General features: G+C 43.9%; 1 protein-coding gene across 1 annotated transcript in view; it reads left to right on the top strand.

Annotated features, from left to right (window-relative positions):
* LOC126532326 (uncharacterized) overlaps positions 1 to 14514 on the top strand; it is a 77420-nt gene that overhangs the window by 43377 nt on the left and 19529 nt on the right. Inside the window, exons 13-14 of the mRNA XM_072287805.1 lie at positions 584 to 630; positions 13616 to 13726. Of these exons, the coding sequence (XP_072143906.1) occupies positions 584 to 630; positions 13616 to 13726 (158 nt within the window). The remainder of the gene's footprint in view (positions 1 to 583; positions 631 to 13615; positions 13727 to 14514) is intronic.

Consider the following 14514-nt stretch of genomic DNA (forward strand, 5'->3'; position numbering starts at 1 on the left):
TTTTGATTCTTAATTTTTCAGCACTTTCCATGCCATCATGATGTTCAGATACACAAGAGGCTCTGCTCCATTGCTTTTGTTTAACTGGCAAAAAGTATTGCCACGAGTGTGAAACCAGAGCTGCAGTATTGCTATTGCACGAAATTAGGAGCAGTAAGCTTGAAAGATAGTGCAGAGTGATGACAAGGAAGAAAATCTACTGCGAGGCAAAAATGTAAAGCTATGAAATGATAGTTTTCTGTGATAACCTCCACCATGCTAGAAAGAAATAACAATGCTTCTAGTGATGGACTGTTCACTCACTTTCTTGCTGCAGCTTGTGTAGCACTGGTGCTCAAGGCCCTTGCACAATTTGCAAACTTCAACAGGCACAAATATGAAACTACATGTGTGAATAAAAAAATGTGTAATAGTTTGTTCCTGTACTTGTACAACTATGCTCTCAATGTGAAAGTGTAAGACTGGTACTGTAACGCATGCATTACATTTAATGAATGCTTCTGCACTGTGACCTGACTTGCTCTCCAACACTGATAGAAAAAGAAGAAAAAAAGCCTGTTGCTATCATTTCTTTCTTTACCAGAACATACAGGACCAAACAGAGGATGAGAAGCACAAAGTAAAGCATAGGTGAGTTTTTGATGACAAAACTTTCTAGATACACATATTTGCACTACTGTCGAACCTTATAATGAACATGGCCGTAACAAATTACCACTTGTAATGAAATAAATCTCAAAATGTTTCTCACGAATATTTTAGTAACAAATATATGCTTGTAATAATATAGAATATAATGAAGGTATTTTCGTGTTAGATGTGACTTAATTTTTACAACATTGGCTGTGTATGTATATATATTGTCACGGGTGGCAATCCTGTGGTCAGTGCTTGGACGATGATGATGACGATGATGGTGTGGCTCTCTGGTGTGCACACACTAACCTTACCATTGCTGCAGCGTTGTGTGCCTCCCCTTGTACATATATCCTCTGTATATAGATTCTCCCCATAACATCTTTCGTGGAAGTTGGAAGTGCGGGGTCAGCTCGCTACAACACTGAGAACTGGATCTAAGCAGTGGACGGCACATTGCTGCCACCGCAGTGACCAACCAAGTGACCCAGTGTGAACAAGGCCCGTCACTGGTTGTTCCCTTGCACCTTCGTGATCCTGGGACATTCAATGGCACAAGCGGCATGGACGTCGATGAGTGGCTGGCTATGTATGAGTGCGTCAGCAACAATAACAAGTCGGACCCAACAATAATGCTTGCGAATCTCGTCTTCTATTTGCAGGCACTGCGTGACTCTGGTTTGAGATGCATGAGGAAGATTTGACAAGTTGGGACATCTGCAAGCAGAAATTACGCGATCTGTTTAAGGACAACTAGCGGCCAAGAAAGAACTCTCAATACGTGCCCAGACATACACAGAGCTGTACATCTCTTATATAGGACGTGTTGGCTCTGTGCCACAAGGTCGACAAGAACATGCCTGAAGCGGACAAAGTCGGACACATACTGAAAGGTACAGCCAATGACGCCTTCAGTTTGTTGCTGTGTAAGAATTGCTCTACAGTAGAGTCAGTCATCACAGAATGTCGTTGTTTTGAGTAGGCAAAAAATGGCTGTGGCTTAGCTAAGGTTAAGCCCAGGATGCGAAGCATACTAGCCTTTATTTTAGTTGTTGAACCACTGTTTAGCCTGGTGAACTGCTGTTGCTTGGCTATATTTGGTTCGGCTAGTAGAAGAAACAACTCATGCGTTACTCTGCTTCGCCTTCAAGAGTGGAACGCGACAGCGTTCCCGTCGACCCGCCAAGGGGTGTAAGACAATGGGCTACGGCGCAGCGACTACGCGCCCCGCATTGGACGCAGTGAGCGTCGAGCAACGCAGCGTTCGGCGCGGCAACGAAATGTGCGCCTGAGCAAGCGATGCACGCCTGAGCCTTAGAAACAGCTCGTTTCTAAGGCAACACCGCATTCACTAGAGGCGCTTTTGTACCGCTTCGAAGCATCGTACTCATGGCTCAGTGGTAGCGTCTCCGTCTCACACTCCGGAGACCCTGGTTCGATTCCCACCCAGCCCATCTTGCAAGAGTTGAGCCAAAGCCACCTAGAAAAAGCGCAGCTGCTTATATACCGCCACGACGCCGCGAGCGACGGCGCGAGTTGGAGCCCCGTTTCTCCTCTGTCGTGACGTCACGGTGTCACGTGGTTTTGAAGGCGACACCGCCGCGCCTGAGGAGCTGGGTTGAGCTCTAGTAATATGCTTCGCATAAAAGTCAGCGTATCACTCACCGCTTCGACTGACTTCCCAATATGGCTGGCACGTCCTCATGCGAAGGTTTACCGCTCTATGTCAAATGCCAGCTCCAGAAAACGTCACCAGGATCGTCCGTCGAGAACTCCAGGCCATGGCACCCGTTACTCCTCATGACTGTATGCAAGACAACAACCCGGCTACTATTTTACTAATTCAGGCCGTGGTTTGCCAAGAGGTCTCGAATATGGGCATTTTACCTGCCTTTCATAACGGCAATGCTGCTTCCAACCCTGTCTCCCCAGTTGTCGCTGCTGCTATACCAAACACGACCTTCACGCCACATTCTCAAAATCCAGCCGAATAGCATACGCCTGATGACTGGCCCATCTGCTTCACATGCTCCAAGATTGGACACATCGCCCACCATTGCCGCAAATGCTGGTGCACGTCATACTGACCAAACCTTTGCAATCGGTGGCACCCGGAATGTGCACCATATGCTCCGTTGTTCCGTCCTGAGGCCTTGAGCGCTGAATGTCCTTCTAGGGAAACCCGCTATAGTGGCTTAGCGACTATGGTGTTGCGCTGCTAAACACGAGGTCACGGGATCAAATCCTGGTTACGGCGGCTGCATTTCAATGGGGGTGAAATGCATAAACGCCCATGTCCTGTGCATTGGGGGCACATTAAAGATCTTTTGGTGGTCAAAATTAATCCAGAGTCCCCCACCATGGCATGCCTCATTATCAAATTGTGGCTTTGGTATGTATTACCCCAGAATTAGATTCCTTCTAAAGAAAGCCAGACCAGCCACTTGGCATCGCCTCAGCGCCATCAGTCCCGCTTGCCCGACCTCGCTGCTCTGCCTCCCTTTGACCGCCTCTCAGAAAACTAGCAGTGCAGTCCCAGGAGGCAACACTGCGTTTACGACCTGTCCTGAAAATCCTCTCATTGTCCCTCACACAGAATACAGCCTTCTTGAAGTTCTGATTGATGGTGTGGCAGTTACTGCTCTTTTTCATACCAGAACACAAATCTCTGTGATGAAATCAAACCTCTGCCGCCACCTCCAGAAAGTCCTAACGCTCGCAGCTTCACCTACCGTCCGAGTAGCCGACAAGAGTGCACCTGCCATGCTTGCAATGTGCATGGCACGCATCTCCATTTCTGGTTCCCACACATCTGTTGTGCCCCCTTGACCTAATTCTTGGAATTGACTTTCTGTCCATACACGCTCCCCTTATCGACTGCTTCGCGGGACTTCTCCCCGTTAGAACTCCCTCCGTGCTTCGACAATGTCGCTGCCAGTGCAACCTGCCTATGCTCCGTCGAGTTTCTTTGACTGCCAGTGCAAGCCACAATATATGTCCAGCTCTCACCCTTTCCACCACTACCCAATGGTGATGACATTGCCTTCCTTATTCCTGTGATCGTCATGACACGCAACATCATGCCCCCCTACAGTAAAAGCTCGTTAATTCGAATTCTGCGGGGATGCTACAAAAATTCGAATTCGAACTAATAGAAGCCAGAGAAAGAAATGGCTCAGTTAAGGCACGTATATAGTCTAATGTGGAGTGAGCGCGCGCACACACGCTAACGTCACGTTGGTGCATACAACAACGTCTATACTTCGAAACACTGGCGCAGCCAACATAACCAGACGGTCCGTAATGCGGTCCGACGTCGAGATGGCTCTTGCTTCATCTGCGCATTCATTGCGCCGACTGGCGCGAAAAAGAAAAACAAATTTCGCTTCGCCTGAAAAGCGAAGCATCGATTGCGATAGCAAGTTAGTAGATAGCTATACGAAGTAAGGATAGTAGCTTTATTGGCCATATAAATTTGTAAACATTTGCTTACTAACTAAATTAACAAGTATGGTGTCACGCGCACACAGGTAAACATGAACACATCTCGCTCGATGACCGCAGTAACTCGCTGAAAAATGCTGAGTGAGGAATTGCGGCAGTAGCAGCGAGCGAATTGACCTTCGTACAGCTCTCGCTTCAACGCGAACGAAGCTACTGGCACTATGCGCACTCTGCAAACATCGCAGATAGCTTTGAAGATGAGGCCCACGTGGGCGCGCACTTTGGCCACGTCACAGATCGCTTTCAAGATACGGCGCCCGCATGGCCGCGCCATAAGCACCAGCCGCCAGAGAAGAACGTCCCCCCTCTCTCTCCCTCCTTCCACCTCACCCTCGTGCCTCGCGTGCTACAGGAGAGTGCGTGCATCCACCCCGCCTTCCTCGCTAGCGCACGTGAGATTGAGCCTCGTTCACCGGCTTACCCTTGCACACTTTCGCTCGCCATACAGCATATGGTGCACAGTGACGATTTTATTGCCTTTGAGCTTTATATGGAACCTCACGGGAGAGAAGTGACATGAAACAGAGGCGTTGGCCACGCCTGGCCAGGCGCAAATGCATCTCTCTCTAGTCAGGCCTAAACAAAGGGCCGCAGATGGAAAAAGCAAAGCTGCGCGGCCTGTGCGGTGATGCCAGCGTCGCCAACGTGCTCCCACGCCCTAGCACTCTCCCCATTCATGATGACGTGAATGCTCGAATTATAGGTGGCAGTGCTAATTTCAGTGTGAATTAGCGGGATGTGTTACATATTGCTTTCAATACATTGCTGGACAGACACAGACCGCAGTGGCTACTTCAAGTGATGCGAAATTTCGAATTTAACGAGTTGTGAATTGACAAGCTTTTACTGTATATGGTGGTGACAGTTATACAAATAGCTGAACCTCTTTTCCCATCCTCAATTATGGCTTCTCGACGCAAGTTCTTCCTCGTGGCATATCACTTGGGCATCTGACCACATTGGCCGACCACATGGTTTCTGCCTTGACCACAGAACATCCATTGGATTTTTCACCGCCATCATCCCAGTCAGATTCATTCTGCAACCGCTTCACATGCATGATATCACGAGACCTCGCTCCGGCACAGGCCGCTGCACTTTGCCGCGCGCTGGTTTCCTACCAGGATATCTTTGACTTTGGCAACAGTCTCTGGACCAGACTTCCGATACCACCCATTGCATTCATACCGGCAATGCGAGTACCATTCATCGATGGCCTTACCCTGTGTCAGCTCCGGAGTGTGCTCTTGTACAGGAAGAAGTGGATAAAATGCTTGGCGAAGGCATAATTGAGCGCTTGTGCAGTCCTTGGGCTTCGCCTGTCGTACTTGTGAAAAAGGACACTAGCTGGAGATTCTGTCTCGACTACCGCCATCTCAACCAGATTACAAAGAAGGACGTGTATCCTCACCTGCGCATTGATGATGCGCTCAACTGCTTGCACAGCGCCAGATATTTCTCTTCAATCGACCTGCACACAGGATACTGGCAACTCACTGTAGACGACCAAGACCGAGAGAAGACCGCCTTCGTGACTCCTGATGGCCTCTATCAATTTAAAGTGATGCCTTTAGGCCTACGTAACGCTCCTGCTACTTTTGAGCGCATGATAGACTCTCTTCTCCCAGATATCAAGTGGTCCATATGCCTTTGCTACCTGGACAATGTTATCATTTTTTTAACTACTTTTGAAAACCATCTCACCCGCCTGTCCACCGTGCTTGATGTTTTTCGTGCCTTCAGCTTAACTCATCAAAATGTTGCTTGGGGCACTGTCAAATCTGTGTACTCGGCCACCTTGTTGATGTTGCAGGCATGCAGCCAGACCCTGACAAAGTCCGCGCAGTTAGTCAGTTCCCTACTCCGCAGTCGGCCAAAGACATCTGCAGCTTTCTTGGCCTATGCTTGTACTTTTGCTGTTTTGTCCAGAACTTCGTAGAAATAGCCCACCCTCTCACTGGCCTACTCAAGAAGGACGTCAAAATCACTTGTTTTCGTGAACAAGCAGACGCCTTGTCATCGCTCGTTGTCATCCTAACAAACCCACCTGTTGTAGCACATTTTGAACCTTCAGCTAGCATGGACGTTTGTGCTGATGCCAGTGGCCATAGTATATGTGTTGTCCTCGCACAACAGCAGCACAGCCTACACTGCATGGTTGCATACGCAATCCACCTTCTGTTTTCATCGGAGCAAAATTACTCCTTCACAGAATACAAGTGCTTAGCTCTTGTCTGGTTCATTGCAAAATTCCGACCGTACCTGTATGGCAGGTACTTCTCATTTATTACAGTCCATCATGCACTTTACTGGCTTTCCTCATTCAAGAATCCCACTGATCGCCTTGCCCCCTGGACACTACGTTTGAAAGAATACACATTTTCTGTGTTCTACAAATCTGGATGGCTTCACCAAGATGCCGACTGCTTGTCTTGATACCCAGTCGATCCCCACTGTAAGATGAGCGTGAAGCTTTTCTCTCCATTACAGACTTCGTCCACATAGCTACCAAACAGTGCTGCAACTCATCTTTGCAGTGTCTTATAGACCGTCTCAACTGTCCACACTGTGACCCTTCCCTACGGATCTTTGTGCTTCACAACTTACACCGCTACAATGCTTGTCTTGACAGCACTGAGCTCTTGCTTGTTGTTCCCGTACATCTTTGCTCTGCTGTTTTGGGCCGGCTTCACGATGCACTGACCACCGGACACCCAGGCATGTCATGCACGTATGATCACATATGTAAGCGCTTCTTTTGGCCTCGTCCAAAAGTTCTGTGCGACAGTATGTTGCGGGTTGTGACCTCTGCCAGAGACACAAGACAAGTACTTGCCCTACTGCCTGCTGGCAGCCTATAGTCCCTTGACATCCCTGATGAACCACTTTTCTGGGTAGGACTCTATCTTCTATGGCCTTTCCCCACGTCACCCACTGGCAATTGATAGGTTACAGTCGCTACTGACTATGCAACGCGGTACACTGTGACACGAGCACTTCCCACCAGCTGTGCTACTGATGTTACCAATTTCATTCTTCACATTGTCATCATGTGCCACAGTGCTCCTTGTCAATTAATTACAGATCATGGCTGCTGCTTCTTGTCTAAAGTAATCGACAACATTCTTCGTTCCTGCTTGACCAATCACAAGTTCATCACAGCGTACCATCCCCAGACAAACAGCCTTACTGAACGCCTCAACTTTGCCCTCACAGATATGCTTGCTATGTACATGTCTGAAGACCACTGGGACTGGAACATTAACCTGCCTTTTGTGATCTTCACCGACAACTCTTCTTATCACGAACGACACAGCTGGCTACTCACTTTTAAAGCGAACCTTTCTTTGCCTCTTCCTTCGACTTTCCCACTGCTGCTTCTGCTGTGGGCAGCTGTGGGCGACTGTGCGCTGCTGTGGCTGCTGCTGTCGTTGTGCAACCCATTCCAGTGAGCTGTTGTACATAGGCCTATCAGAAAGTGCAAACTGGTTTAAAAAGAAAAAGCCTGTACAGATGAGACTTGCATAGGTCTTTTGGCATGATAAAAAAAAATGTCAGGGGTACATTTGGGCTGAGGATAATGTAATGATTATATGCCAATGCCATTCCTTTCTTGTGCTTCGTCACTGGCCAAAGCGACACTCCGCCCACATTATCGATGGAATCAGGCAGCAGTGAATGGTGTATAACAGTTGCATAGGGCCAAGTGGAAGGAATCACTACATTATACTGGCCTTGGTTTCTAGTAATAATTTGGCACAGGAGAGGTCAAAAACTGTAAAGATGTACTTAAGCACCACAGCACATACTATGTGCTCAGGTAGCATGGGGTCACCTAGTGGTTGTACTTGTACACATCATAAGTACCTGTGCTTGTGTTGCAAAATTTTTGGTCACATTAGATGTGTGTCTGTACCCATTGGCACCTTGCTCTCACCTGTATAGACATCATTTGAAATAAAGAAAGCATACCATTTAATCCAGTCCCTGACACTATTAAAACTTAGCAACATGGCAATGATGAGGAATAAATTAGAATTTTGGGGACATAATTTTCTTACTTTACTGCACATGCACAAGTAAGTGGTACTAAAAGGTGTCAAGGATAAGCAAGCCATCGACTAGAAAATCGAGCGCAAATAAGTGGTAGGGTGATGACTCTATAGCCTGCCTTGTTGATCAGTACATCTGACCCTTGTTCGTCTATTAGCGGTATGTCTAGCATCTCTGACCAATTGAAGCAAATAATGTCAAGGTGCACAGGAAATGAAGACAGAATGCGCCATTCTAACCTTCTTTTCTTCAGTGTTGATGATGAATCAAACGAGGATTGGCCAGAATCCGAACTAAAAATTAAAATTTTATGTTCTAAACAGCTTGGTCTTTCAATGGATGACTCTCGATTTGAACATGTGCATTGCCTCGGCCGTTTCAGTCAAAACAAATGTCTTTCTGTACAGTCGACTTCCATTAATTTGACCCTGACGGAAGCGATAAAATTGATCGAATTATCTGGCATGTCAAATTAAACAGGATACAGAAAAAGGCAGAAAAAATTTGGTAGTATTTGCTCAATTCTAACAGGCCCCCTGAATGAACTGAGCACCTGCTTTCTATGTGTCCATTGTAAAAAAACTGAATAAAGTTAGCATTAAAGCTCCTAAACAAAGTATAAATCTAACGTGCACCCAAATTTTCAGCTAAAAATATGGGTAAGGGCCTAATTTGTATTGCACAGCGGCAGTTGGTTTTCTAAAGTCAGCTTCGCCGCATGGTTTTTAAATTCAGCTTCGTTGCAATACAGGCGTTTTATGTGGCGCAGCATACAAATGCCACGAATGTGGTTTTCTGTTCAATTTACTTGGGAAAAAAAATGGGGAGCGGTGCACGTTAGAATTGGGCAATTACCTTAATCAAACATTGCGAGCTACCATTATTGCTTGAAAATCTTACTAGCGCAGGCCAAAATTTTGCAGCTTTGACAGATGATGCGTGTTTAACGCATTCACTGTTCCTCTAGCTCTGCTGAGACAGACGCTGCCAGTAAAAGAGTCATCATAAGGGCCAGGCACGTGCATGCTGACTGGTAAAGTTCGAATTATTCTGCGAAGGACAATTTTAGGATCGGAGTAACGAAAGTTTGGGTTAAAACGGACGTTTGGGTGAGTTGGTAAGCCATATTTGAAACAGTACAGCGCTCTTCTGTGTCGTTCTCCCTGCTATCCCTGTCAAAACTGCGCTGTTCTGTTTCAAAGAAAGTTTGGGCCCATAGAAATGCATGGGCGCCAGCCAGGACATTTGGTCAAGTTCGAATCAACCAGAACATTGAATTGACCGGAATCGAATTAACAGAAATCTACTGTAACAGAAAAATTTCGGTTTTTTAAGGACAAGCAGAAAATTTTAATGTCAGTGCACAAACTAAAAATATCAGAGTTCTTTGTACAAGAGGATTTTGCGCTTACAATGTGTTAGGCAGTAAGAAGGCTCCTTGACTTTGCCAAAACCCAAAGGCCAAGATTTAAGTTGTCAGTCGATAAGTTACACATTGACAACAACAAAAACTTGTACAATTCATCAACTAACTCCATTGTTTCGGTCGCCTAATAGCTAGGCAAGTGTTTGCAGAATTACGAGTTTGAACGGTCTTGAAAACTATGCAAGGTACGTTCGCTGTCATTATTCTTCACAAATATAAGAAGCACCTTGCCTAAACACGGTGACGTCTGCTCGTTTCTGGATGATAGTGACTCGAACATGCTCGTTCTGACAGAGACGTGGTTGCACTCAGACGTGAATGACAGTGAAATTCTTTGTGCCATATTGACATGATCATATGACAAAGAAAGATGGTGGTATCTTACTTGCTATCAAAAGATATTTGTTCTTTAATAGTTGATACGAACTCTGATTTGAGATTGTTTGGGCTGCGTGGTCTACATATTCTACCAGACTGCCTAATTGGCATCCGTTACCGAGCTCCTGACTTTAATCCTTCATTCCTGGAAGATATAAGAAAGAGCTTCAAATGCTATGGAGAGCTGTTCTACTAAAAATCTATACCTTATTGGGGACTTCAACTTTCCTCGTATTGATTGGCCTTCATTGTCTTCCTTTTGTTTTATGTCATTAGATTTCATCAACATTACATTAGATTTCAGCTCGTTATAGCTAGTGAGTCAACTAACGCGCAGTGACAACATTCTTGGCTTTGTACCTCTAATACTGAAACAATTGAACCAGTCCTATACCTTGATTCTAGCAACCACTAACTACTACAACTTGATCTTAAGGTTCCGGTAACTCATACAGGAGTAACAAAAAAAGCATATTCAATATTATAACAAAGGTAACTATGATATCATTGCAGAATTAGAGGTATTTTTACACTAAACATTTACTCCTTACATTTTCTCTTCGCTCTGTTCAAGAAAACTGGCCGGCTCTTTAAAAACAAGATGTCAGATTTAGTTGATAAATATGTCCCAGTCTTCTCTATTACTAATGACAACAGAAATTCGTGATTTTATAGGTCACTACGTAGGACAAAGGAATAAGCAAAGCATCTTTACAGGAATGCAAAATGTCTGTCCAATCCACCATCTTGATCTGCACACAAGAACCACCTTTTATAAGAGCCTATGGCTCAGCATTGTCTATCAACAAAGATAATTACTAAAGATCTTCCTTCTCGTTTAAAATCAAATCCAAAAAGGTTCTGATAAAAAATTTCAACATGTCACTGATATGAGCACATTAGCTTAGTTAACAACAACAAGAACACCCCTTTAAGTGATCAAAAGTGTGTGTGTGTGTGTGCATTTGACTTTTTTTTCATCTGTTTTCACTCAAGAAGATCATTCAAACATGCCCATCACTACTGACTGATGTATGGTTACATCCAACTGATCACTGTTACTAAGAAACCTAAGGTTAGCCACGTCCGTTGGCATTGATGACCTGAATTCTAAAATGTTAAAGAACACTCTGCCGTTATATAGTAAAATTTTGCCTTATATTTAATCAATCGTTATCAACTGGTCAGTCACCTGTGAATGGGAAAACGGCAAAGGTTATTCCCGTGTTTGTACATCCACCTTGAAACAAAAAATTTCTTTTTCTTTATCAGCATGGCTTCCAAAAGAACCTTTCTTGTGATACTCAGCTGCTTGGATTTATGACTGATTTACACTTCAACATGGACAGTAGTAAACAAATCGTTTGCCTATTCCTTGATTTTTTAAAGTATTTGATCGCTTAAACTCACTCCCATTTAATTTCAGAACTGGTATCACTTTCTCTTGATTCATCGACGATATTGTGGTTGCATAATTTTGTGTCACTTCGCTGACAGTTTACTTACGTTAATAACTCTGCATCCCCTGTTACTGATGTTCTTTCTGGTGTTCCTCAGGGTAGCATTCTTGTCCCGTCTACTCTTTCATTTTTATCAGTGACTTACCTAATAGTATGGGGTGATCATTTTAAAGCCTTACGGAATTCTTAAAAATCGTCTGTTGCAGATAACATAATTCCAGTCCTTGAGCTGGATTATTCAGCGAGGCAGACATTGCTTGCAAAAAAAAGAAAGAAACACATTTTCAACTAATTAACAAAAATATGTAATTAGCTGTTTAATTATTCATTTCACAACACATATGGCAATTTATTAATTGTAACTGGGGAGTTTACAGGGCGTATCCACTTGGAATGAATTTCCAGAATGACACCAGTTTGGAGATATGTGCTATCAAACTCGCTGTAATAATGCACTGTTGTTCCATTTAACTTTAAAAGCAAAATAATCTTTTATGCATTGAAGCACAAAAGTAACCAGAACGCCCATGTAGTTCATCCCACACTTTGAGAAATAACATAGCAAAAGTGGTATCATCTTGGAAATTCATTTCAAGTGGATATGTCTTGCAAACTCACTGGCTACAATTTGTAAATTGCAGTATGTGCCGTAAAGTAACTAATTAAGAAGTTAATTAATGCATTTTCATTAATTAGTTGGCTGTGTTGATTTCTCATGCTAATAATGTCTGCCCCTTCAAGTAATCCAGCTTGAGGACAAGAATTATGCTATCTGCCACAGGCAATTGGAAAAATTCTGTAAAAGTTAAATATGATCGCCTGCATATCGTCCAAAATTTGGCTCTTCGTAGATGATTGTATTGTCTGCCGCAAAAAGATTCTCTTTATGATCACTTCACTCTGCAAAATGATCTGCCTCTTATAAATAATTGGTGCAGCAAATGGCAAATGACCCTCAATGCTGAGAAATGTAAATTGGTTTCTTTCAGCTGGAAACACTCCAATTCTGACTTATCTTATTCCAGTAATAATGCAATAATATTACAGGCTTCTTCGTGCAAGTTCCTTGGTGTGAATCTCAAGTCCAACCTGTCATGGTCAACACATATCCCCGCCATCTGTGCGAAAGTGTCTCAAACGCTTGGTTAAGTCTGTCGTAACTTGTGCAACTGCATAGCAAAAAGAGACAATGTGTAACATATATAATGGTTTGCTTATATGCCAGAAAATTGAAAATGAGAAGCTCACGAATACACGCAAAGTGCCTCGAGCGGCCAGTCGTGCCACAATTTTGCATTTATTCGCGGGCTTCTTTCAAACTCAGACAAACACTTTTATGTAGCATGTATTGAGCAACAGAAAGCTGTATTGGAAGTTTTCGATGTTGCTCTGCAATTTTTTCATTGACACTTTTAATATAATAAAATATTTGAGAAGCTGATTAATTAATTATGGCTAATTATGTAATTGGAGAGAATGCAAAAAATAATATGAGTATCCCCAAGTGACGGCGAACAACATTACCTTAGTTCTGTCCAGCTATGTGGCATTTGCATATTTTTAAATATTGGTGCATGACTAGTTGGGACACCCTGTGTATGTGTATGTGTTGCACATTGTCTCTTTTTGTCCTCAAGTACTGTTGAAATTGTATTATGGTTGTAGTGTATATTTTTCTTCTTTAGTGCAATACGGCTTCACAAATAAATAAAGTATGATGAATAAAAATAGAGGTTTATTTCTGTAATTTTCCATCAATTTAATTTATAATTGAAGAGTATTTCATATTCGTCTATTGTCTGCCACTCTTGTTCAGCTACACATCTTTCTGGGCAGGATTTGGCAACTGACTGCGTGGTACAATGCAGTTTGCAAGCTGTCACATTATGTTCCTCCCCTTACTAAACGCTTCATGTAGGAGCTGGTAAGGTATGATGAATAAAAATAGAGATTTATTTCTGTAATTTTCCATCAATGTAATTTATAATTGAAGAGTATATCATATTCGTCAATTATTGGCTGCCACTCTTGTTCAGCTGCACATCTTTCTGGGCAGGATTTGGCAACTTACTGTGTGGTATAATGGCAGTTTGCAAGCTCTGATTATGAAAATGTTTTTATAGACAACTCAGCAGAACTTGTTTTTGCTTTGTTGCAGGCGGGAAGTAGAGGGAAACCTTCAAGAAGAATACGAACAGCAGATCTCTCATCTGCACACAAAGGTGGAGCAGAAGCAGCAAGAACTGGAAAGTGTTCACAGAGAAAAAAGGTAAGCCAGAACTCTTGTGTTGCAAGGGAGCATTCGTGCTGTGACCCTCTGCTCAAACTGTCTCACTCCCTAACCTGCCCAAGCCATCCTTGTCAGTAATTAAAGGGTCCCTGAAACGGTTTGGACAAATTTTGTAGACGCGTAGGGTACAGCTACAGTAAAGCATTCACGCCACAATTTAAGTCAAGTGCCTCATATTAAGAGAGCGACAGACTATTACAATTTACCCCCCTCTCTAGCCTTGCTTTTTCTCCTCAACTCGTCCTCCGAGTGATCAGGGCTAAGTTCTGCCTTCACTGGCTCTGCATCAGGATGTGACATTGTGTCGTCTGCTTCCGGTTGTCTTGGAGTAAGCATGTGAAGCCTCACCAACCTGTCCGCTAGCCAGCCGCCTGGTTGTTGATCCCCAGCGAGAGCGATCCAAGCAGCGTGCGTTGCAAGCATTCTGTTGCAGTGCCGAGCATGTTCTGTACGCAGGTGCTGCAACACAGGTGAGCTGGGTGAACTAGGCATTCTGACAGATGGGTAGAGGCGTAAACTAAAGCCTCTCCATACTACTGCCGCTGTGATGAAAGGGCTTTAGCGTAGACGTGAGTGACCTGCATGGTGCAGCCACCTGATGATACGGAAATTAACCACAGAGCTAATATTGCTGTAAACAAATCTAAAACACTTTAAACATTTAAAGAAAACAATGTGTTTACGATTACGCTCCCTCAGAAATTTACACCAGTAACAAAGTAAAATAAACTTGGTTAGTGCTATATTAATTCTCTGTTTGTCTGGTT

Source organism: Dermacentor andersoni, chromosome 1 (assembly GCF_023375885.2).
Source record: "Dermacentor andersoni chromosome 1, qqDerAnde1_hic_scaffold, whole genome shotgun sequence".
NCBI classification, from domain to species: Eukaryota; Metazoa; Arthropoda; class Arachnida; order Ixodida; family Ixodidae; genus Dermacentor; species Dermacentor andersoni.